Source organism: Chamaea fasciata, unplaced genomic scaffold, assembly GCF_029207755.1.
Source record: "Chamaea fasciata isolate MVZ Bird 193981 ecotype frontalis unplaced genomic scaffold, bChaFas1.0.hap1 SCAF_475, whole genome shotgun sequence".
NCBI classification, from domain to species: Eukaryota; Metazoa; Chordata; class Aves; order Passeriformes; family Sylviidae; genus Chamaea; species Chamaea fasciata.
In genome coordinates, this window is record NW_027094560.1 from 27,122 (window position 1) to 51,601 (window position 24,480).

Consider the following 24,480-nt stretch of genomic DNA (forward strand, 5'->3'; position numbering starts at 1 on the left):
CTGTGAGCCCCCAAAGGGCCCCGATTAAACCCAAAGCGCCGCCGCCGCCGCCGCCGCCTTTATTGCCGGGGGGAGTTTGGGGGATTTGGGGGAATTTGGGGAATTTTGGGGGATTTTGGGGAATTTGGGGAATTTTGGGGGGTTTGGGGGGTTTATGGTTTTGTTTTGAAAATTTTTTTTGGTGGATTTTTTGGGGGATTTTGGGGGGATTTTGGGGGGTTTGGGGATTTATGTTTTTTTCAAATTTTTTTGTGGTTTTTGGGGGAGTTTTTGGCATTTTGGGGGGATTTTTGGGGATTTTGGGGATTTGGGGGGGTTTTGGGGGTTTATGGTTTTGTTTTGAAAATTTTCGTGTGGTTTTTGGGGGGATTTTTGGGGGTTTTGGGGTTTTTTTGGGGGGTTTTTTGGGGTGGATTTTTGGGGGTTTTGGGGTTTTTTTGGGGGGTTTTTTGGGGTGGATTTTTGGGGGTTTTGGGGTTTTTTTTGGGGGGGGGATTTTTGGGGTTTTTTGGGGGGTTTTTTGGGGGGATTTTGGGGAAATTTGGGGGATTTTTGGGGAATTTTGGGGGGTTTGGGGAGTTTATGTTTTTGTTTTTCAATTTTTTTTGGTGTTTTTGGGGGGATTTTTGGGGGTTTTTTGGGGGATTTTTTGGGGTTTTTTGGGGGGATTTTGGGATTTTTGGGGGGATTTTTGGGGTTTTGGGGGTTTGGAGTTTTATGTTTTTAAATTCTGTGTGTTTTTTGGGATTTTTGGGGGGTTTGAGGGTTTTTGGGGGGGATTTTTGGGGGATTTGGGGGGGTTTGGGGGGTTTATGGTTTTGTTTTGAAAATTTTTTGTGTGTTTTTTGGGGATTTTTTGGCGTTTTGGGGGGTTTTTGGGGTTTTTTTGGGGGGGATTTTTGGGGTTTTGGGGGTTTGGAGATTTTATTTTTAAATTTTTTGGGGGGGATTTTGGGGGGTTTTGGGGGAATTTGGGGATTTATGTTTTTGTTTTTCAATTTTTTTGTGTTTTTTGGGGATTTTTGGGGGGTTTTTGGGGGGTTTGGAGTTTTATATTTTCGGTTTTAAATTTTTTTGTGTGTTTTTTTTGGGGGATTTTTGGGGGGATTTTGGAGAATTTTGGGGGGTTTTGGGGGTTTATGTTTTTGTTTTTCAAATTTTTTTTGTGGTTTTTGGGGGGATTTTTGGGGGATTTTTGGGGGGATTTTGGGATTTTTGGGGGGATTTTTGGGGGGTTTTGGAGTTTAATGTTTCTAAATTTTGTGTGTTTTTTGGGGCTTTTTTGGGTTTTTTGGGGGGGGTTTGGGGATTGTGGGGGTTTATGTTTTTGTTTTTCAATGTTTTTGGTGGTTTTTTGGGGATTTTTGGGGGGTTTTGGGGGGTTTGGAGTTTTATATTTTCAGTTTTAAATTTTTTTGTGTGTTTTTTTGGGGGGATTTTGGGGGGATTTTGGGGGGAATTTTGGGGGAATTTGGGGGGTTTTGGGGATTTATGTTTTTGTTTTTCAATTTTTTTTGTGTTTTTTGGGGGAGTTTTTGGTGTTTTGGGGGGATTTTTGGGGGGATTTTTGGGGGTTTTGGGGGAATTTGGGGGATTTGGGGATTTTGGGGATTTTGGGGAATTTTGGGGATTTTGGGGGGTTTATGTTTTTGTTTTTCAATTTTTTTGGTGGTTTTTTTGGGGATTTTGGGGGGTTTTTGGGGGGTTTGGAGTTTTATTTTTTTGGTTTTAATTTTTTTTTGGTGTGGTTTTTTTGGGGATTTTTGGGGGGATTTTGGGGAATTTTTGGGGGTTTTGGGGGTTTATGTTTTTGTTTTGAAAATTTTCGTGTGGTTTTTGGGGGGATTTTTTGGGGATTTTTGGGGGGATTTTGGGATTTTTGGGGGGATTTTTGGGGTTTTGGGGGTTTGGAGTTTTATGTTTTTAAATTTTGCGTGTTTTTTGGGATTTTTGGGGGTTTTTTTGGGGGCATTTTGGGGGGTTTTGGGGTTTTTTGGGGGGGGATTTTTTTGGGTTTTTTGGGGGGGATTTTTGGGGTTTTTTGGGGGCTTTTTTTGGGGGGATTTTGGGTCTTTTGGGGGGATTTTTGGGGATTTTTTTGGGGGGATTTTGGGGAAATTTGGGGGATTTTTGGGGTTTTGGGGGGTTCGGAGGTTTTTTTTTGTTTGTTTTTAGATTTTGTGTGTTTTTTGGGGATTTTGGGGGATTTTGGGGGGTTTTTGGGGGCTTATGTTTTTGTTTTGAAAATTTTCGTGTGGTTTTTTTGGGGGGGTTTTTGGGGGTTTTGGGGGTTTTTGGGGGGGATTTTTTGGGGATTTTTGGGGGTTTTGGGTTTTTTTGGGGGGGATTTTTTTGGGTTTTTTGGGGGGGATTTTTGAGGTTTTTTTGGGTTTTTTTTGGGGGGATTTTGGGTCTTTTGGGGGTTTTTTTGGGGTTTTGGGGGTTCAGAGTTTTATTTTTTTGTTTTTAATTTTTTTTTCTGTGTTTTTTGGGGATTTTTGGGGGGATTTTTTGGGTTTTTGGGGGGATTTTTTGGAGTTAATTTGGGGGATTTTTGGGGTTTTGGGGGTTTGGAGATTTTATTTTTAAATTTTTTTGGGGGGTTTTGGGGGGTTTTTTGGGGACTTTTGGGGGATTTTTGGGGGTTTGGAGTTTTATTCTTCTGTTTTTAAATATTTTTTTTGGTTTTTTGGGGGGATTTTTGGGGGTTTTTTGGAGTTTTTGGGGGATTTTTTGGGATTTGGGGTTTTGAGGTTTTTATTTTTTAAAAAATTCTGCTTTTGGGGGGATTTTTTGGGGATTTTTGGGATTTTGGGGTTTGGAGGTTTTTTTTTTCTAATTTTTTTTTTTGGTGTGTTTTTTGGCGATTTTTGGGATTGTTTTGGGGGATTTTTGGGGATTTGGGGTTTTGAAATTTTTTTAAATTCTTTTTGGGTTTTTGGGGATTTTTTGGGATTTTTTTTTTTTGATTTTTGGGGATTTTTTGGGGGGATTTTTGGGATTTTGGGGTTTGGAGTCTTCAAATTTTTTTTAAAAAAAATCTTTTTGGTGTTTTTTGGATTTTTGGGGGGATTTTTAGGGATTTGGGGTTTGGAATTCTTGATTTTTTAAAAAAACTTTTTTTTTTGTTTTTTTGGGGGGATTTTTTTGGGGATTTTTGGGGATTTTTTGGGGTTTTGGGGTCCGGGTTTTTTGGGATTTTTTTGAATTTTTGGGGTTTTTGAGTTTTGAATTTTTTGGGGATTTTTTTTTTTTTTGCTGTTTTGGGGTTTTTTGGGGCATTTTGGGGGATTTTGGGGGATTTTGGGGTTTTCTGGGATTTTTGGGGGATTTTGGGGTTTTTTGGGGATTTTTTGGGGCCCTCAGAAGTGGGCGGTGACTCGGTCGATCTCCAGGAGGTCGTCCAGGATCTGTGGGGGGAGGGAACGGTCAGAGCTCACCTGGCCAAACCTCACCTGTGCCCCACACCTGTCCTGCCCCACACCTGCCCCACACCTGTCCGGCCCCACACCTGTCCTGCCCCACACCTGTCCTGCCCCACACCTGCCCCACACCTGCCCCACACCTGTCCTGCCCCACACCTGCCCCACACCTGTCCTGCCCCACACCTGCCCCACATCTGTCCAGCCCCACACCGGCCCCACACCTGTCCAGCCCCACACCGGCCCCACACCTGTCCTGCCCCACACCTGTCCTGCCCCACACCTGTCCTGCCCCACACCTGCCCCACATCTGTCCAGCCCCACACCGGCCCCACACCTGTCCAGCCCCACACCGGCCCCACACCTGTCCGGCCCCACACCTGCCCCACACCTGTCCCACACCTGTCCTGCCCCACACCTACCCCACACCTGCCCCACACCTGTCCCAGCCCCACACCTGCCCCACACCTGTCCTGCCCCACACCTGTCCTGCCCCACACCTGCCCCACACCGGTCCGGCCCCACACCGGTCCGGCCCCACACCTGTCGTGCCCCACACCTGCCCCACACCGGTCCAGCCCCACACCTGTCCCTGCCCCACACCTGTCCCAGCCCCACACCTGTCCAGCCCCACACCTGTCCAGCCCCACACCTGCCCCACACCTGTCCGACCCCACACCTGTCCAGCCCCACACCTGTCCAGCCCCACACCTGTCCGGCCCCACACCTGTCCTGCCCCACACCTGCCCCACACCTGTCCTGCCCCACACCTGTCCTGCCCCACACCTGTCCTGCCCCACACCTGCCCCACACCTGTCCTGCCCCACACCTGTCCTGCCCCACACCTGTCCTGCCCCACACCTGTCTGGCCCCACACCTGTCCCAGCCCCACACCTGTCCAGCCCCACACCTGTCCTGCCCCACACCTGCCCCACACCTGTCCTGCCCCACACCTGTCCTGCCCCACACCTGTCCTGCCCCACACCTGCCCCACACCTGTCCTGCCCCACACCTGTCCTGCCCCACACCTGTCCTGCCCCACACCTGTCCAGCCCCACACCAGTCCTGTCCCACACCTGTCCAGCCCCACACCTGTCCTGCCCCACACCTGTCCTGCCCCACACCTGTCTGGCCCCACACCTGTCCCAGCCCCACACCTGTCCAGCCCCACACCTGTCTGGCCCCACACCTGTCCCAGCCCCACACCTGTCCAGCCCCACACCTGTCCGGCCCCACACCTGTCCAGCCCCACACCTGCCCCACACCTGTCCAGCCCCACACCTGTCCAGCCCCACACCTGTCCAGCCCCACACCTGTCCCACACCTGTCCCTGCCCCACACCTGTCCCAGCCCCACACCTGCCCCACACCTGTCTGGCCCCACACCTGTCCAGCCCCACACCTGTCCTGCCCCACACCTGTCCTGCCCCACACCTGTCCAGCCCCACACCTGTCCAGCCCCACACCAGTCCTGTCCCACACCTGTCCAGCCCCACACCTGTCCAGCCCCACACCTGTCCTGCCCCACACCTGTCCTGCCCCACACCTGTCCTGCCCCACACCTGTCCAGCCCCACACCTGTCCAGCCCCACACCTGTCCAGCCCCACACCAGTCCTGCCCCACACCTGTCCAGCCCCACACCTGTCCTGCCCCACACCTGTCTGGCCCCACACCTGTCCAGCCCCACACCTGTCCCACACCTGTCCAGCCCCACACCTGTCCCTGTCCCACACCGGTCCGGCCCCACACCTGTCCCAGCCCCACACCTGTCCCAGCCCCACACCTGTCCGGCCCCACCCCTGGCCCACACTCACGATCTCAGGTGTGGTGCCGATCTTCTTGGCCAGCTCCCCCCTCTCCATGGCGCTCAGGTAAAGGAAGCGGCCCAGCAGTTCCCCGTCCAGGACGTTGCGCACGGCGTTCTGCAGCAGCCGCCGCTCCGACTGCAGCAACCTGCGCAGGTGGGACAGGTGGGACAGGTGAGACAGGTGAGACAGGTGAGACAGGTGGGACAGGTGGGACAGGTGGGACAGGTGAGGACAGGTGAGACAGGTGGGACAGGTGGGACAGGTGAGGACAGGTGGGACAGGTGGGACAGGTGAGACAGGTGGGACAGGTGGGGACAGGTGAGGACAGGTGAGGACAGGTGGGACAGGTGGGACAGGTGGGGACAGGTGAGGACAGGTGAGGACAGGTGGGACAGGTGGGACAGGTGGGACAGGTGAGGACAGGTGGGACAGGTGGGACAGGTGGGACAGGTGGGACAGGTGAGGACAGGTGGGACAGGTGGGACAGGTGGGACAGGTGAGGACAGGTGGGACAGGTGGGACAGGTGGGACAGGTGGGACAGGTGGGACAGGTGAGGACAGGTGGGACAGGTGGGGACAGGTGAGGACAGGTGAGGACAGGTGGGACAGGTGAGACAGGTGGGACAGGTGAGACAGGTGAGGACAGGTGAGGACAGGTGAGACAGGTGGGACAGGTGGGACAGGTGGGACAGGTGAGACAGGTGGGACAGGTGAGGACAGGTGGGACAGGTGGGACAGGTGAGGACAGGTGGGACAGGTGGGACAGGTGAGACAGGTGAGGACAGGTGGGACAGGTGAGGACAGGTGGGACAGGTGGGACAGGTGAGGACAGGTGGGACAGGTGGGACAGGTGGGACAGGTGGGACAGGTGGGACAGGTGAGACAGGTGGGACAGGTGGGACAGGTGGGACAGGTGGGACAGGTGAGGACAGGTGGGACAGGTGGGACAGGTGGGACAGGTGGGACAGGTGGGACAGGTGAGACAGGTGGGACAGGTGGGACAGGTGAGACGGGTGAGACGGGTGGGACAGGTGAGGGACAGGTGGGACAGGTGGGACAGGTGGGACAGGTGAGGACAGGTGAGGACAGGTGGGACAGGTGAGACGGGTGGGACAGGTGAGACGGGTGGGACAGGTGGGACGGGTGGGACAGGTGAGGACAGGTGGGACAGGTGAGACGGGTGGGACAGGTGAGACGGGTGGGACAGGTGGGACGGGTGGGACAGGTGGGACAGGTGAGGACAGGTGGGGACAGGTGAGGACAGGTGGGACAGGTGAGGACAGGTGGGACAGGTGAGACAGGTGAGGACAGGTGGGACAGGTGAGGACAGGTGAGACAGGTGGGACAGGTGGGACAGGTGGGACAGGTGAGACAGGTGGGACAGGTAGGACAGGTGAGGACAGGTGGGACAGGTGGGACAGGTGGGACAGGTGGGACAGGTGGGACAGGTGAGGACAGGTGAGGACAGGTGGGACAGGTGAGGACAGGTGAGACAGGTGGGACAGGTGGGACAGGTGAGGACAGGTGAGACAGGTGGGACAGGTGGGACAGGTGAGGACAGGTGAGACAGGTGGGACAGGTGGGACAGGTGGGGACAGGTGAGACAGGTGAGACAGGTGGGACAGGTGGGGACAGGTGAGACAGGTGAGACAGGTGGGACAGGTGGGGACAGGTGAGGACAGGTGGGACAGGTGGGACAGGTGGGACAGGTGGGACAGATGAGGACAGGTGGGACAGGTGAGGACAGGTGGGACAGGTGGGACAGGTGGGACAGATGAGGACAGGTGAGGACAGGTGGGACAGGTGAGGACAGGTGGGGACAGGTGGGACAGGTGGGACAGGTGGGACAGGTGAGACAGGTGGGACAGGTGAGGACAGGTGGGACAGGTGGGACAGGTGGGACAGGTGAGGACAGGTGGGACAGGTGGGACAGGTGGGACAGGTGAGACAGGTGGGACAGGTGGGACAGGTGAGACAGGTGAGACAGGTGGGACAGGTGGGACAGGTGAGGACAGGTGGGACAGGTGGGACAGGTGGGACAGGTGAGACAGGTGGGACAGGTGGGACAGGTGAGACAGGTGAGACAGGTGGGACAGGTGGGACAGGTGAGGACAGGTGAGACAGGTGGGACAGGTGGGACAGGTGAGACAGGTGAGACAGGTGGGACAGGTGGGGACAGGTGAGGACAGGTGGGACAGGTGGGACAGGTGGGACAGGTGGGACAGATGAGGACAGGTGGGACAGGTGAGGACAGGTGGGACAGGTGGGACAGGTGGGACAGGTGAGGACAGGTGAGGACAGGTGGGACAGGTGAGGACAGGTGGGGACAGGTGGGACAGGTGGGACAGGTGGGACAGGTGAGACAGGTGGGACAGGTGAGGACAGGTGGGACAGGTGGGACAGGTGAGGACAGGTGGGACAGGTGGGACAGGTGAGACAGGTGAGGACAGGTGGGACAGGTGAGGACAGGTGGGACAGGTGGGACAGGTGGGACAGGTGGGACGGGTGAGGACAGGTGAGGACAGGTGGGACAGGTGAGGACAGGTGGGACAGGTGGGACAGGTGGGACAGGTGGGACAGGTGAGACAGGTGAGGACAGGTGGGACAGGTGAGGACAGGTGAGACAGGTGGGACAGGTGGGACAGGTGGGACAGGTGAGGACAGGTGGGACAGGTGGGACAGGTGGGACAGGTGGGACAGGTGAGACAGGTGGGACAGGTGGGACAGGTGGGACAGGTGAGGACAGGTGGGACAGGTGGGACAGGTGAGACAGGTGGGACAGGTGGGACAGGTGGGACAGGTGAGGACAGGTGGGACAGGTGGGACAGGTGGGACAGGTGGGACGGGTGAGACGGGTGGGACAGGTGGGACAGGTGGGACAGGTGAGGACAGGTGGGACAGGTGGGACAGGTGGGACAGGTGGGACAGATGAGGACAGGTGGGACAGGTGAGGACAGGTGAGGACAGGTGAGGACAGGTGAGGGACAGGTGGGACAGGTGAGGACAGGTGAGACAGGTGGGACAGGTGGGACAGGTGAGACAGGTGGGACAGGTGAGACAGGTGGGACAGGTGAGACAGGTGGGACAGGTGGGACAGGTGAGGACGGGTGGGACAGGTGAGGACAGGTGGGACAGGTGGGACAGGTGGGACAGGTGTATCCAGGTGTGTCCCAGGTGCGCCCAGCTGTCCCCAGCTGTCCCCAGGTGCGCCCAGGTGGTCCCAGGTGCGCCCATGTGTGTCCCAGCTGTCCCCAGGTGTCCCCAGCTGTCCCCAGGTGTGCCCAGGTGTGTCCCAGTGTATTCCAGGTGTGTCCCAGCTGTCCCCAGGTGGTCCCAGGTGTGCCCAGGTGTGTCCCAGCTGTCCCCAGCTGTCCCCAGGTGTGTCCCAGCTGTCCCCAGGTGTGCCCAGGTGTGTCCCAGGTGGTCCCAGGTGTGCCCAGGTGCGCCCAGGTGTCCCCAGGTGTGCCCAGGTGTGTCCCAGCTGTCCCCAGGTGGTCCCAGGTGCGCCCAGGTGTGTCCCAGCTGTCCCCAGCTGTCTCCAGCTGTCCCCAGGTGCGCCCAGGTGGTCCCAGGTGTCCCCAGCTGTCCCCAGGTGCGCCCAGGTGCGCCATTACCTGAAGGCCCGTGGGTTGAGGCCGGCCAGGTGCGGCAGGGCGGAGCTGAGCGCGTTCTGCAGCATCAGCAGTCTCCTGTAGGTTTTCTCCTGCATGGGCAGCAGCAGCCCCAGGCCCCCGTCCAGCGTCGCTGCGGGGAGACGGGCGTCAGGGCGCCCCAAATCCCAGATCCCCAAATCCCAAAAACCAAATTCCCAAATGCCCAAATTCCCCAAACCCCAAAATCCCAAATTCCCCAAAATCCCAAAATCCCAAAATCCCAAAATCCCCAAATCCCAAATTCCCAAAATCCCAAATCCCAAATTCCCAAAAACCAAAATCCCGAATCCCCGAATCCCAAAATCCCCAAATCCCCAAATCCCCCAAATTCCCAAATCCCAAAATCCCAAATTCCCAAATTCCCCAAATCCCCAAATCCCAAAATCCCCAAATCCCAAAAACCAAATTCCCAAAATCCCGAATCCCCGAATCCCAAAATCCCCAAATCCCCAAATCCCCCAAATTCCCAAATCCCAAAATCCCAAATTCCCAAATTCCCCAAATCCCCAAATCCCAAAATCCCCAAATCCCAAAAACCAAATTCCCAAAATCCCAAAATCCCGAATCCCCAAATCCCAAATTCCCCAAATTCCAAAAACCAAAATCCCAAAATCCCAAAAACCAAAATCCCGAATCCCCAAATCCCCAAATCCCAAATTGCAAAATTCCAAATCCTGAATTCCAAAATCCCAAGTCTTGGAACCCAAATAATCCCAAACTCCCAAAATCCCAAAATATCAAATCCCTAAATCCTGAAATCCCAAATTCCCGAATCCCAAAGACGTCAAAATCCCGAATTCCGCCCCAAATCCTGGAACCCCAAATCCCCAAACCTGAATTCTGCCCCGAATCCCAAAATGCCGAATCACAAAATCCCGAATCCCAAAACCCAAAATCCCAAAATCCCGAATCCCAAAATTCCAAATCCCAAAATCCCGAATCCCAAAATCCCAAATTCTGGAACCCCAAACCCCAACAGTCGGGAGACACACCTGGAACCTGCACCCAAATCCCAGCCCAGGTGTGTCGCTCACCGAGCCACGTGACGTGTTTGTTCCCCCAGGTGTGTCCAGGTGTCCCCAGGTGTCCCCAGGTGTGTCCCCAGGTGTGTCCCCAGGTGTCCCCAGGTGTGCCCAGGTGTGCCCAGGTGTCCCCAGGTGTCCCCGGTGTCCCAGGTGTCCCCAGGTGTCCCCAGGTGTCCCCAGGTGTCCCAGGTGTCCCCAGGTGTCCCCAGGTGTCCCCAGCTGTCCCCAGGTGTCCCCAGGTGTCCCCAGGTGTCCCCAGCTGTCCCCAGGTGTCCCCAGGTGTCCCAGGTGTCCCCAGGTGTCCCCAGGTGTCCCCAGGTGTCCCTGGTGTCCCCAGCTGTCCCCAGGTGTCCCCAGGTGTCCCTGGTGTCCCCAGCTGTCCCCAGGTGTCCCCAGGTGTCCCTGGTGTCCCCAGCTGTCCCCAGGTGTCCCCAGGTGTCCCCAGGTGTCCCCAGCTGTCCCCAGGTGTCCCCAGCTGTCCCCAGGTGTCCCCAGGTGTCTCCAGGTGTATCCCCAGGTGTCCCCAGGTGCGCGCCGCTCACCGAACCAGGTGATGTGCTTGTTCTCCCAGGTGCTGGAGCGGCGGTTGGGCCCCTCGGCGTGGCCCCGGCACGGCGTCCTCCAGAAGGTGTTGACGTGGGCGCCCACGTGGAAGTCGGCGCGGCGCAGCAGCCGCAGCCCCCCGAAGGACTCCTTGGCTGGGGGGGGACACGCCCACCGGTCACCGGGGCTCACCTGAGCTCACCTGGGGGGGGAGGGGGGGACACCCGGCCCCGCCCCGCTCACCTTCAGGCAGGTACATGTAGACCAGCAGGTTGCGGTCGCGGTCGGACACTGAGGGGGGGTGGGAGGGGGAGTCGGTGAGGTTCGGCGAAAGGCGGACGGAATTCAACCGACTTCCCACGACTTCAACCCAAACTCAAATGAAATTTCAGCCGAATTTAGCCAAATCCGAGCCGAATCCGCGCAATCACAAGTTGAGCCCAATTCAGCCAAATTCAGCCAAAATTCAACCCAAATTCAACCAAATTCAACCCAAATTCATTCAATCCCAAATTCACCCGAATTCAACCGAAATTTACCCGAATTCAGCCCAAATCCACCCAAATTCACTCAAATTTACCCAAATTCAACACAATTCAACCCAAATCCACCCAAATTCAGCCCAAATCCACCCAAATTCAACCCAAATCCACCCAAATTCAACCCAAATCCACTCAATCGCAAATTCAGCCAAATTCAACCCAAATTTGCCCAAATTCAGCCAAATTCAAGCCAAAATCATTCAATCCCAAATTCACCTGAATTCAACCTAAATTTACCCGAATTCAACCTAAATTTACCCAAGTTCAACCTAAATTTACTCAAATTCACTCAAATTTACCCAAATTCAACACAATTCAACCCAAATTCACCCAAATTTACCCAAATTCAGCCCAAATCCACCCAAATTCAGCCCAAATCCACTCAATCGCAAATTCAGCCAAATTCAACCCAAATTGGCCCAAATTCAACCCAAATTCACTCAATCATGAATTCAGCCAAATTTCAACCCAAAATCCACCCAAAATCCACCCAAATTTACCCAAATTCAACCCAAATTCACTCAAATTTGCCCAAATTCAACCCAAATCCACTCAATCGCAAATTCAGCCAAATTCAGCCAAATTCACCCCAAAATCATTCAATCCCAAATTCACCCAAATTCAACCCAAATTCAACCAAAATCCACCCAAATTTACCCAAATTCAAATGAAATTTAACCCAAATTTCGCCCGTTCACTCAAATTCAACCCAAATTTGCCCAAATTTACCCAAATTCAACCAAAATTCAGCCCAAATTCACTCAATCACAAATTCAGCCAAATTCAACCCAAATTTGCCCAAATTAACCCAAATTTACCCAAATCCACCCAAATCCACCCAAATTCAACCCCAAGTCACCCAAATTCAACCAAAATTCACTCAATCACAAATTCAGCCAAATTTGCCCAAATTCACTCAAATTCAACCCAAATCCACCAAATTTGCCCAAATTCACCCGAATTCAACCCAAATCCACTTAATCACAAATTCAGCCAAATTCAACCCAAATCCACCCAAATTCGACTCAAATCCACCCAAACCCGACCCAACCTCAACCAAACCCACCCGAAACTCACCTGAACTCAACCGAATTCAACCCCACGCACCCGAAGTCACCCAAACCCAACTCGGACCCAACTGGGATCAACCAAAACCAACCGAACGGAACTCAGCTTGGCCAAGGGCACCTGAAGCCCCGGGAAACTCAACCAAAGCCAACTACGGTCAACCAAACCCAACCAAACCCAACCAAACCCAACCAAACCCAACCAAAGTCAACCAAAGCCAACTATGGTCAACCCAAACCAATTAAACTCAACCAAACCCAACTACGGTCAACCAAACCCAACCAAACCCAACCAAACTCAACTACGGTCAACCAAACTCAACCAAACCCAACCAAACCCAACCAAACCCAACCAAATCCAACCAAACTCAACTAAAGTCAACCAAACCCAACCAAACCCAACCAAATCCAACCAAACTCAACCAAACCCAACCAAAGTCAACCAAACCCAACCAAAGCCAACTACGGTCAACCAAACCCAACCAAACCCAACCAAACTCAACTAAAGTCAACCAAACCCAACCAAAGTCAACCAAACTCAACCAAACCCAACTAAGGTCAACCAAACTCAACCAAACCCAACCAAACCCAACCAAACCAAACCAAACCCAACCAAACCCAACCAAAGTCAACCAAACCCAACCAAACCCAACCAAAGTCAACCAAACTCAACCAAACCCAACCAAAGTCAACCAAAGCCAACTATGGTCAACCAAACCCAACCAAACCCAACCAAAGTCAACCAAACCCAACCAAAGTCAACCAAAGTCAACCAAACTCAACCAAAGTCAACCAAACCCAACCAAACCCAACCAAAGTCAACCAAAGTCAACCAAACCCAACTACAGTCAACCCAACCCAATTAAACTCAACCAAACCCAACCAAAGTCAACCAAACTCAACCAAACCCAACCAAAGTCAACCAAAGCCAACTACGGTCAACCAAACCCAACCAAACCCAACCAAAGTCAACCAAACCCAACCAAAGTCAACCAAACCCAACCAAACCCAACCAAAGTCAACCAAAGTCAACCAAACCCAACTACAGTCAACCCAACCCAATTAAACTCAACCAAACCCAACTACGGTCAACCAAACCCAACCAAACTCAACCAAACCAAATCAAACCCAACCAAACTCAACCAAACCCAACCAAACTCAACTAAAGTAAACCAAACCCAACTGAACTCAACTAAACCCAACTATGGTCAACCAAACCAAACCAAACTCAACCAAACCCAACCAAACCCAACTACCATCAACCAAACCCAACGAAATTCATCCAAACCAAACGAAACCCAACCAAACCCAACCAAAACCCAACCGAAACTCAACAAAACCTGCCTAAACTCGACCCAAACTCAACCAGACCCACTCAAACTCAACCAAACTCAACCAAACCCAACCCAAACCCAACTAAACTCAACCAAACCCAACAAAATTCATCCAAACCAAAAGAAACCCAACCAAAACCAACCAAAACCAGCCAAACCCATCCAAACTCAACCAAACCCAACCAAAACCAACCAAACCCCACCAAAACGCACCGGAACTCGACCCAAACCCAACTCAGCCCCACCCGAACTCGACCAAACCCGACGAGATCCATCCAAACCCGCCCCAAACCCGCCGAATCTCAACCCGAGCCCCGCCCCTCCCCAACCCCGCCCGCCCGGCCCCCGTCCCTACCCAGGAATCCCAGCTGCGTGCCGTCCACCATGAAGTCCACGCTGTAGACCTCCAGCGGCTTGGCGTCCTGCCGGGGACAGCGCCGTCACCGTCGCCGCGCCGGGGGCGGCAGCGCCCAGAGCACCGAGTGCTCCCCGAGACCCTCGGGTGTCCCCCGGGTGTCACCGGAGACCTCCAGGTGTGTGGGTGGTTTGGTGGCCCCAGGGAGGATTTGGTGACCCCGGTGGAGACTTTGGTGACCCCAGAGCCAATTCGGTGACCCCGGTGGGGACTTTGGTGACCCCAGAGCCAACTCGGTGACCCCCTGGGAGACTTTGGTGACCCCAGAGCCAATTCGGTGACCCCCTGGGACACTTTGGTGACCCCAGAGCCAACTCGGTGACCCCCTGGGACACTTTGGTGACCCCAGAGCCAATTCGGTGACCCCGGTGGAGACTCTGGTGACCCCGGAGCCAATTCGGTGACCCCCTGGGACACTTTGGTGACCCCAGAGCCAATTCGGTGACCCCGGTGGGGACTTTGGTGACCCCGCGGAGGGTTGGGCGGCCCCGGCGAGGTTCCGGCGGCCCGGCGGGCGGCGCGGCGTGCCGGCGGCTCACCCGGCTGACGAGGGACAGGGTCTTGCTCTCCTCCTGGTAGCGCAGCAGCGAGATGCTCTTCATGAGGTCGGCGGCCAGGATGAAGCTCTTGACGCTGATCATCTGGTGGATGTAGAGCTGCGTGTCGATGAAGGCCATGCCCGTCAGCTCGTTGTCCTTCAGGCTCCACAGGAAGATCTGGGGAGGGGACAGGGGCACCTTGAGGGCACCGTGGTGACCTCTGACCTCCTGGTGGCACCTCAGGTCACCAACCCAACCCAACCAATGCTGAGCGGCCACCAAGGTCACCTCGGTGTCCTTGGGGTTCCTCAGGAAGATCTGAGAGGACAGGGACACCCTGAGGTGACTGTGGGTGTCCCCAGGTGTGTCCCAGGTGTCCCCAGGTGTCCCCAGGTGTGTCCCAGGTGTCCCAGGTGTGTCCCCAGGTGTCCCCAGGTGTCCCCAGGTGTCCCCAGGTGTATCCCCAGGTGTCCCCAGGTGTCCCCAGCTGTCCCAGGTGTCCCAGGTGTCCCCAGGTGTCCCCAGGTGTCCCCAGGTGTATCCCCAGGTGTCCCCAGGTGTCCCCAGCTGTCCCAGGTGTCCCAGGTGTCTCCCAGGTGTGCCCAGGTGTCCCCAGCTGTCCCAGGTGTCTCCCAGGTGGGTCCCCAGGTGTGTCCCAGGTGTCCCAGGTGTCCCCAGGTGTCCCCAGGTGTCCCCAGCTGTCCCAGGTGTCCCCAGGTGTCCCAGGTGTGTCCCAGGTGTCCCCAGGTGTCCCCAGGTGTCCCCAGGTGTCCCCAGGTGTCCCAGGTGTCCCCAGGTGTCCCAGCTGTCCCAGGTGTCCCCAGGTGTGTCCCCAGGCGTCCCCAGGTGTCCCCAGGTGTCCCAGGTGTCCCCAGGTGTGTCCCAGCTGTCCCAGGTGTCCCCAGGTGTCCCCAGGTGTCCCCAGCTGTCCCAGGTGTCCCCAGCTGTCCCAGGTGTCCCCAGGTGTCCCCAGGTGTCCCCAGGTGTGCCCAGGTGTCCCCAGATGTGCCCAGGTGTCCCCAGGTGTCCCAGGTGTGTCCCCAGGTGTCCCCAGGTGTGCCCAGGTGTGTCCCAGGTGTGCCCAGGTGTCCCAGGTGTCCCAGGTGTCCCAGGTGTCCCCAGCTGTCCCAGGTGTCCCCAGGTGTCCCAGGTGTCCCAGGTGTCCCAGGTGTCCCCAGCTGTCCCAGGTGTCCCAGGTGTCCCCAGCTGTCCCAGGTGTCCCCAGGTGTCCCAGGTGTGCCCAGGTGTCCCAGGTGTGTGCCCAGGTGTCCCAGGTGTGTCCCAGGTGTCCCCAGGTGTGCCCAGGTGTCCCCAGGTGTCCCCAGGTGTCCCCAGGTGTGCCCAGGTGTCCCCAGGTGTCCCAGGTGTCCCCAGGTGTATCCCCAGGTGTCCCCAGCTGTCCCAGGTGTCCCCAGCTGTCTCAGGTGTCCCCAGGTGTCCCCAGTGTCCCCAGGTGTCCTCAGGTGTATCCCCAGATGTGCCCAGGTGTGCCCAGGTGTGCCCAGGTGTCCCCAGGTGTGCCCAGGTGTCCCAGGTGTCCCAGGTGTGTCCCAGGTGTCCCAGGTGTGTCCCCAGGTGTCCCCAGGTGTATCCCCAGGTGTCCCCAGGTGTCCCCAGCTGTCCCAGGTGTCCCAGGTGTATCCCCAGGTGTCCCCAGGTGTCCCAGGTGTGTCCCAGGTGTACCTTCTGGCCGATGGCGGACACCAGGTAGCCGTGGCAGTGGCACAGCGCCGTCACGGGTCCCTTCTGCTCCTTCTCGTAGAGAACCTTGAACTTGTTCTTGGTCAGCGGCTGCCCCGGCTCGGGAACCACCTCGATGACGTCCAGGATCAGGATCTGCACAGGTGACACAGGTGAGTCCAGGTGAGTCACGGAGAGCCCAGGTGAGCCCAGGGACATCACCAGGTGAGTCACGGAGGGCCCAGGTGAGACCAGGTGAGTCATGGAGGGCCCAGGTGAGACCAGGGGCATCACCAGGTGAGTCACGGAGAGCCCAGGTGAGACCAGGTGAGTCAGGGAGGGCCCAGGTGAGTCCTGGGACATCACCAGGTGAGTCAGGGAGGGCCCAGGTGAGACCAGGTGAGTCACGGAGGGCCCAGGTGAGCCCAGGTGAGTCAGGGAGGGCCCAGGTGAGCCCAGGGACATCACCAGGTGAGTCATGGAGGGCCCAGGTGAGACCTGGGACATCACCAGGTGAGTCACGGAGGGCCCAGGTGAGTCCTGGGACATCACCAGGTGAGTCAGGGAGGGCCCAGGTGAGTCTTGGACTTCCCAGGTGTGTCCTGGCATCCCTCCCAGCTGTGCCCAGGTGTCCCCAGGTGTGTCCCCAGGTGCCCCCAGGTGTGCCCAGGTGTGTCCCCAGGTGCGCCCAGGTGTGTCCCCAGGTGTCCCCAGGTGCGCCCAGGTGTGTCCCCAGGTGTCCCCAGGTGCGTCCCCAGGTGCGCCCAGGTGCGTACCCTGCCCCGGCAGGTGACCTCCTCGCCCTGCATCAGGCAGGTGCCCACGGCCACGTAGCCCTTGAGGCCCGACACCGTCTCCTCGGAGCGCAGCGACACCGTCTTCATGCAGGTGACGTGCTCCCACTCCTCCAGGGCGATCCTGCACAGGTGAGACGCCAGGTGAGACGCCAGGTGAGCTCAGGTGAGCACAGGTGGGGTCAGGGGGCACCCCGGGGTCGTGTCACCCCACCCAGGTGAGGTGCTCCCACTCCCCCAAAGCGATCCCGGCGACAGGTGAGACACCAGGTGGGATCAGGTTAGCTGGATGACGTCGGGGGGGAACAGGAGAGCTCAGGTGGGCACAGGTGAGAGGACAGGTGAGCACAGGTAGGGTTGGGGGGGGATTTGAGGTCCCCAGGTGTATTTTGGGTTCCCCAGGTGTATTTGGGGTTCCCCAGGTGTATTTGGGGTTCCCCAGGTGTATTTCGGGGTCCCCAGGCGTATTTGGCGTCCCCAGGTGTATTTCCAGTTCCCCAGGTGTATTTCCGGCTCCCCAGGTGTATTTTGGGTCCCCAGGTGTATTTCCAGTTCCCCAGGTGTATTTCCGGCTCCCCAGGTGTATTTCCGGCTCCCCAGGTGTATTTTGGGCTCCCCAGGTGTATTTCCGGCTCCCCCGGTGTATTTCCAGTTCCCCAGGTGTATTTTGGGCTCCCCAGGTGTATTTCCAGTTCCCCAGGTGTATTTCCGGCTCCCCAGGTGTATTTTGGGTCCCCAGGTGTATTTCCAGTTCCCCAGGTGTATTTCCGGCTCCCCAGGTGTATTTCCGGCTCCCCAGGTGTATTTTGGGCTCCCCAGGTGTATTTCCGGCTCCCCCGGTGTATTTCCAGTTCCCCAGGTGTATTTTGGGCTCCCCAGGTGTATTTCCGGTTCCCCAGGTGTATTTCGGGCCCCCCAGGTGTGTCCGGGGTGCCCAGGTGTGGCCGGGGTCTCACCTGGTGTTGGGGATGGCCTCCCAGCTGACGGGGGAGATGAGCTGGATGCTGAACGCTTCCTGCTGCGGGGGGACGTAGCGCTCGTCTGCGGGGACAGCGGGATTGGGGACAGCGGGATTGGGGACACCGGGAATGGGGACAGCGGGAACGGGGACACCGGGAATGGGGACAGCGGGAATGGGGACACCGGGATTGGGGACACCGGGAATGGGGACAGCGGGATTGGGGACAGCGGGAATGGGGACACCGGGAATGGGGACAGCGGGAATGGGGACAACGGGAATGGGGACAGCGGGAACGGGGACACCGGGAATGGGGACAGCGGGAACGGGGACAGCGGGATTGGGGACACCGGGAATGGGGACACCGGGAATGGGGACACCGGGATTGGGGACACCGGGAATGGGGACACCGGGATTGGGGACACCGGGAATGGGGACAGCGGGATTGGGGACAGCGGGAATGGGGACACCGGGAATGGGGACAGCGGGAATGGGGACAACGGGAATGGGGACAGCGGGAACGGGGACACCGGGAATGGGGACAGCGGGAACGGGGACAGCGGGAACGGGGACAGCGGGATTGGGGACAGCGGGAATGGGGACAGCGGGAACGGGGACAGCGGGATTGGGGACACCGGGAATGGGGACAGCGGGAACGGGGACAGCGGGATTGGGGACACCGGGAATGGGGACACCGGGAATGGGGACAGCGGGAATGGGGACAGCGGGAACGGGGACAGCGGGAATGGGGACACCGGGAATGGGGACACCGGGAATGGGGACAGCGGGAATGGGGACACCGGGATTGGGGACACCGGGAATGGGGACAGCGGGATTGGGGACAGCGGGAACGGGGACAGCGGGATTGGGGACACCGGGATTGGGGACAGCGGGATTGGGGACAGCGGGAATGGGGACAGCGGGAATGGGGACACCGGGAATGGGGACACCGGGAATGGGGACAGCGGGAATGGGGACACCGGGAATGGGGACAGCGGGACTGGGGACAGCGGGAATGGGGACAGCGGGAATGGGGACACCGGGAATGGGGACACCGGGAATGGGGACAGCGGGAATGGGGACACCGGGAATGGGGACAGCGGGAATGGGGACAGCGGGATTGGGGACAGCGGGACTGGGGACAGCGGGAATGGGGACAGCGGGAATGGGGACACCGGGATTGGGGACACCGGGAATGGGGACAGCGGGAATGGGGACACCGGGAATGGGGACAGCGGGAATGGGGACAGCGGGAATGGGGACACCGGGAATGGGGGGACACCTGGGGGGGAACCCAGAGGGCACTGGGCGTGTCCTCAGGTGTCCCCCCAGGTGTCCCCAGGTGTCCCCAGGTGTCCCCAGGTGTCCCCAGGTGTGTCCCCAAGTGTCCCCAGGTGTCCCCTCAGGTGTCCCCAGGTGTCCCCCCAGGTGTCCCCAGGTGTGCCCAGGTGTGTCCCCAGGTGTGCCCAGGTGAGCCCCACCTCTCTCGATGCTCTCGAACTCCTTCTCCTCGCCCGTCATCCGCGGGATCCGGGTGCAGGGGTGGGGGGAGCTCGTGGCCACCGCGTACACCTGGGGAGGGGGCGGGGACACACCTCAGAGACCCCCTGGGACCCCCGACAGCACCTGGGACCCCCGACAACACCTGGGACCTCCCAAAATCCCCCATAACCCCCCCCAAGCCACCTGTGGCCAACTGTGTACACCAGGTGTGTCCCAGGTGTGTCCCAGGTGTGTCCCAGGTGCGCCCAGGTGTATCCCAGCCGTGCCCAGGTGTGTTCCGGGAGTGCCCCAGGTGTATCCCAGGTGCGTCCCCGGCCCCGCCCACCTTGGACTCCACGTGATAGGCCACGTAGTGGGCGGTGCAGCGCAGCGGGATCTTCCTCACCGGCCAGGGCGCGTCGTACGACAGGTAAGCGGGCAGCACGCTGATCCGCAGCTCCCCCTGAGCCCAAAATCCCCCCAAAAACGGCTCAGGTGTGTCACCGGCCAGGTGTGGGGGCAGCACGCTGATCCGCAGCTCCCCCTGAGCCCAAAATCCCCCCAAAAACGGCTCAGGTGTGTCACCGGCCAGGTGTGGGGGCAGCACGCTGATCCGCAGCTCCCCCTGAGCCCAAAATCCCCCCAAAAACGGCTCAGGTGTGTCACCGGCCAGGTGTGGGGGCAGCACGCTGATCCGCAGCTCCCCCTGAGCCCCAAAATCCCCCCAAAAACGGCTCAAGACCCTCCCCAGGTGTGTCCAGGTAAACCCCCAGGTGTGCCCAGGTGCCCCCAGGTGTGCCCAGGTGCCCCCCCCAGGTGCGCCCAGGCCCCCACAGGTGCCCCCAGGTGTGCCCAGGTGCCCCCCAGGTGCCCCCCAGGTGTGCCCAGGTGCCCCCCAGGTGCCCCCAGGTGCCCCCCCAGGTGACCCCAGGTGCGCTCACCTGTCAGTTGAAGTACAGGAAGCCCTTGGGCCAGCTCAGACCCTCCCCCAGGTGACCCCCAGGTGACCCCCCAAGTGTTCCCAGGTGCCCCCAGGTGTGCCCAGGTGCCCCCAGGTGCCCCCCAGGCCCAGGTGCGCCCAGGTGCGCTCACCTGTCGGTTGAAGTAGAGGAAGCCCTTGGGGCAGTTGACGTTGTGGAAGGGGGCGAAGGATTCCACGGGGCCGTCGATGGCCATGGGGTGGAGCCGCAGCGCCCCCCGGCCCGTCAGCAGCACCCAGTGCGGGGAGGGGCCGCAGATGAACACCTGGGCACAGGTGAGCGACAGGTGAGCGACAGGTGAGATACACCTGGGCACAGGTGAGATACACCTGGGCACAGGTGAGGTACCCCAGGGACACCCAGGTGGGGACAGGGACACCCAGAGACCCCCTTGAACAACATCGAGTGAGGGGAGGAGCCTCAGGTGAACACCTGGGCACAGGTGAGCAACAGGTGAGATACACCTGGGCACAGGTGAGATACACCTGGGCACAGGTGAGGGACCCCCCCCAGGTGGGGACAGGGGCACCCAGAGATACCCCTGAACAACATCGAGTGAGGGGAGGAGCCTCAGGTGAACACCTGGGCACAGGTGAGCGACAGGTGAGGGACAGGTGAGATACACCTGGGCACACCTGGGCACACCCAGGTAGGGGACAGGGACACCCAGAGACTCCCCAGTGCAGGGAGGGGTTGTAGGTGAACACCTGGGGACAGGTGAGCGACAGGTGAGGAACACCTGAGGACAGGTGAGGGACATCTGGGGACAGGTGAGGGACACCTGGGGACAGGTGAGGGACACCTGGGGACAGGTGAGGGACACCTGGGGACAGGTGAGTGACCCCCCTCCCCCCCAGGGAATGGGGACAGGGACACCCAGAGACCCCCAGCAGCAGCACCCGGCGGGGGGAGGAGCCTCAGGTGAACACCTGGGCAGGCACAGGTGAGCGACAGGTGAGGAACACCTGGGCACAGGTGAGGGACCCCCGGAGCCCCCCAGGTGTGGGTTCCGCCCCCAGATTCGGGGTCCCAGCCCATTTCTGGGGTCCCCGCCCCATAGATTCGGGGTCCCAGCCTGGTTTTAGGGACCCTTCCCCCATTGTTGGGGTCTCCCCATAGACCCGGGCTCCCCCTCCCCATTTCCGGACTCCCCCTCCCCATTTCCGGGCTCCCCTCCCCATTTTTGGGGTCCCCCTCCCCATTTCCGGACTCCCCCTCCCCATTTCCGGGCTCCCCTCCCCATTTTTGGGGTCCCCCTCCCCATTTTCAGCGTCCCTTCCCCATTTTCAGTGTCCCCTCCCCATTTTTGGACTCCCCCTCCCCATTTTCAGCGTCCCCCTCCCCATTTCCGGTGTCCCCTCCCCATTTTCAGTGTCCCCTCCCCATTTCCGGCTCCCCTCCCCATTTCCGGCTCCCCCTCCCCATTTCCAGGGTCCCCCTCCCCATTTCCGGCTCCCCTCCCCATTTCCGGCTCCCCCTCCCCATTTCCAGGGTCCCCCTCCCCATTTCCGGCTCCCCTCCCCATTTCCGGCTCCCCCTCCCCATTTTCAGGGTCCCCTCCCCATTTCCGGGCTCCCCCTCCCCATTTTCAGCGTCCCCCTCCCCATTTTCAGCGTCCCCTTCCCCCTTTCCGGGCTCCCCCTCCCCATTTCCGGCTCCCCCTCCCCATTTTTGGACTCCCCTTCCCCATTTCCGGTGTCCCCTCCCCATTTCCGGCTCCCCCTCCCCATTTTTGGACTCCCCTTCCCCATTTCCGGCGTCCCCTCCCCATTCCGGCTCCCCCTCCCCGTTTCCGGGTCCCCGCTCACCCCGGAGTATCCGTAGATGTCGCGGAAGGGCCGGAAGCGCGCCACGCGCCCCCGGGGCCCCCCCGGCTCCTCGGGGCTCCCCCCGGCGCCTCCGCCCGGCCCCTCCGGCTTCTTCCGCGACGGCTTCGGCTTCTTCTCCCGGAAATTGATCCCGTGGGGCACCTGGGGGGGGGGCGGGGGGGGTGAGGTGGCCAAAACCCTCCGACCCCCTCCCCCCGCAGGTAGTGGAGACCCCTCCCCGCCCCTCCCCCTCCTCACCTTGCGGAAGCGAACCTTGAGGTTGGCCTGGCCCAGCTGGGAGTCGTGGGCGAAGGCCTCGTAGAGCAGCAGCTCCTGCTCCACGTGCACCTGGGGGGCCCGGAAACGGGTCAGGGGGGCCCGGAAACGGGTCAGGGGGGCCCAAAATGCACCTGGGGGGCCCGAAAACGGGTCAGGGGGGCCCGAAAATGGGTCAGGGGGGCCCGAAAACGGGTCAGGGGGGCCCGAAAACGGGTCAGGGGGGCCCGAAATACACCTGGGGGGCCCAAAATACACCTGGGGGGCCCAAAATGCACCTGGGGGGCCCAAAATACACCTGGGGGGCCTGAAAATGGGTCAGGGGGGCCCGAAAATGGGTCAGGGGGGCCCGAAAACGGGTCAGGGGGGCCTGAAATGCACCTGGGGGGCCCAAAATCCATCCCAGAGACCCCAAAACTCTGTCCCAGTTCTCCCAGTGCTCCCAGTGCCATTCCCAGTGCCATTCCCAGTGCTCCCAGTGCTCCCAGTGCTCCCGGTGCCATTCCCAGTGCCATTCCCAGTGCTCCCAGTGCCGTTCCCAGTTCTCCCAGTGCTCCCAGTGCTCCCAGTGCCATTCCCAGTGCCATTCCCAGTGCCATTCCCAGTGCCATTCCCAGTTCTCCCAGTTCTCCCAGTGCTCCCAGTACCAGCAGGAAGGGGCGGGCGCGCGCGCGCGCCCAGCCCGGCCAGCAGCAGCTCGCGCACGTGCGGCAGCTCCAGAGACATTCCCAGTGCTCCCAGTGCTCCCAGTGCTCCCAGTGCCGTTCCCAGTGCTCCCAGTGCCGTTCCCAGTGCTCCCAGTGCCGTTCCCAGTTCTCCCAGTGCCGTTCCCAGTGCTCCCAGTGCCATTCCCAGTGCTCCCAGTGCCGTTCCCAGTGCTCCCAGTGCCGTTCCCAGTGCTCCCAGTGCCATTCCCAGTGCTCCCAGTGCTCCCAGTGCTCCCAGTGCTCCCAGTGCCATTCCCAGTGTTCCCAGTGCTCCCAGTGCCATTCCCAGTGCTGTTCCCAGTGCCATTCCCAGTTCTCCCAGTGCTCCCAGTGCCGTTCCCAGTGCTCCCAGTGCCATTCCCAGTGCCATTCCCAGTGCCATTCCCAGTGCCATTCCCAGTTCTCCCAGTGCTCCCAGTGCTCCCAGTACCAGCAGGAAGGGGCGGGCGCGCGCGCGGCCCAGCCCGGCCAGCAGCAGCTCGCGCACGTGCGGCAGCTCCAGAGACACTCCCAGTGCTCCCAGTGCTCCCAGTGCCATTCCCAGTGCTCCCAGTGCCATTCCCAGTGCCATTCCCAGTTCTCCCAGTGCTCCCAGTACCAGCAGGAAGGGGCGGGCGCGCGCGCGGCCCAGCCCGGCCAGCAGCAGCTCGCGCACGTGCGGCAGCTCCAGAGACATTCCCAGTTCTCCCAGTGCCATTCCCAGTTCTCCCAGTGCTCCCAGTGCCATTCCCAGTGCCGTTCCCAGTTCTCCCAGTGCTCCCAGTACCAGCAGGAAGGGGCGGGCGCGCGCGCGGCCCAGCCCGGCCAGCAGCAGCTCGCGCACGTGCGGCAGCTCCCGCTCTCCGCGCTCCTCCTTGCGCGGCTCGGCCGGCGGCTGCCCGAAGGACGAGTCCACCAGCACGCGCTGTCCCACCGGGAAGTTCTTCACCAGGAACACCAGGCGCCACTCGGGCACCTGGTAGATCTGCGCGGACGCGACGGGGAAAAAACGGGAATTTGTTTTGGGGGAAAAAATGGGAATTTTGGCCGAAAAAAAAAATGGGAGTTTTGGGGAGGTGGGATGTGAATTCTGGGGCGAAGCCAAGGGGAATTGCAGAGCGGGAAGGAAAATCAGAGAGGGGAAATGAAAATCGGGGAGGGAAAAGAACGGGAATTCCGAGGGGAAAATGGGAATGCTGACGGGGAAACAATGGGAATGCTGACGGGGAAACAATGGGAATGCTGACGGGGAACAATGGGAATGCTGATGGGAAACAATGGGAATGCTGACAGGAAACAATGGGAATGCTGACGGGAAACAATGGGAATGCTGACGGGAAACAATGGGAATGCTGACGGGGAAACAATGGGAATGCTGACGGGAAACAATGGGAATGCTGATGGGGAAACAATGGGAATGCTGACGGGGAAACAATGGGAATTCTGACAGGAAACAATGGGAATGCTG

General features: G+C 59.0%; 1 protein-coding gene across 1 annotated transcript in view; it reads right to left on the reverse strand.

Annotated features, from left to right (window-relative positions):
- Positions 1-944: 944 nt before the first annotated feature.
- CPSF1 (cleavage and polyadenylation specific factor 1) overlaps positions 945-24,480 on the reverse strand; it is a gene marked incomplete at its 5' end in the record, with an annotated part of 46,470 nt that continues 22,934 nt past the window's right edge. The window contains 16 exons of the mRNA XM_066208795.1: positions 945-3,410; positions 5,237-5,375; positions 8,845-8,974; positions 10,451-10,606; positions 10,695-10,742; positions 13,750-13,816; positions 14,349-14,525; positions 16,032-16,184; positions 16,805-16,946; positions 17,779-17,863; positions 19,262-19,352; positions 19,609-19,725; positions 20,355-20,507; positions 22,051-22,212; positions 22,309-22,398; positions 23,800-23,997. Coding sequence (XP_066064892.1) covers positions 3,363-3,410; positions 5,237-5,375; positions 8,845-8,974; positions 10,451-10,606; positions 10,695-10,742; positions 13,750-13,816; positions 14,349-14,525; positions 16,032-16,184; positions 16,805-16,946; positions 17,779-17,863; positions 19,262-19,352; positions 19,609-19,725; positions 20,355-20,507; positions 22,051-22,212; positions 22,309-22,398; positions 23,800-23,997 — 1,956 coding nt within the window. The remainder of the gene's footprint in view (positions 3,411-5,236; positions 5,376-8,844; positions 8,975-10,450; positions 10,607-10,694; positions 10,743-13,749; positions 13,817-14,348; positions 14,526-16,031; positions 16,185-16,804; positions 16,947-17,778; positions 17,864-19,261; positions 19,353-19,608; positions 19,726-20,354; positions 20,508-22,050; positions 22,213-22,308; positions 22,399-23,799; positions 23,998-24,480) is intronic.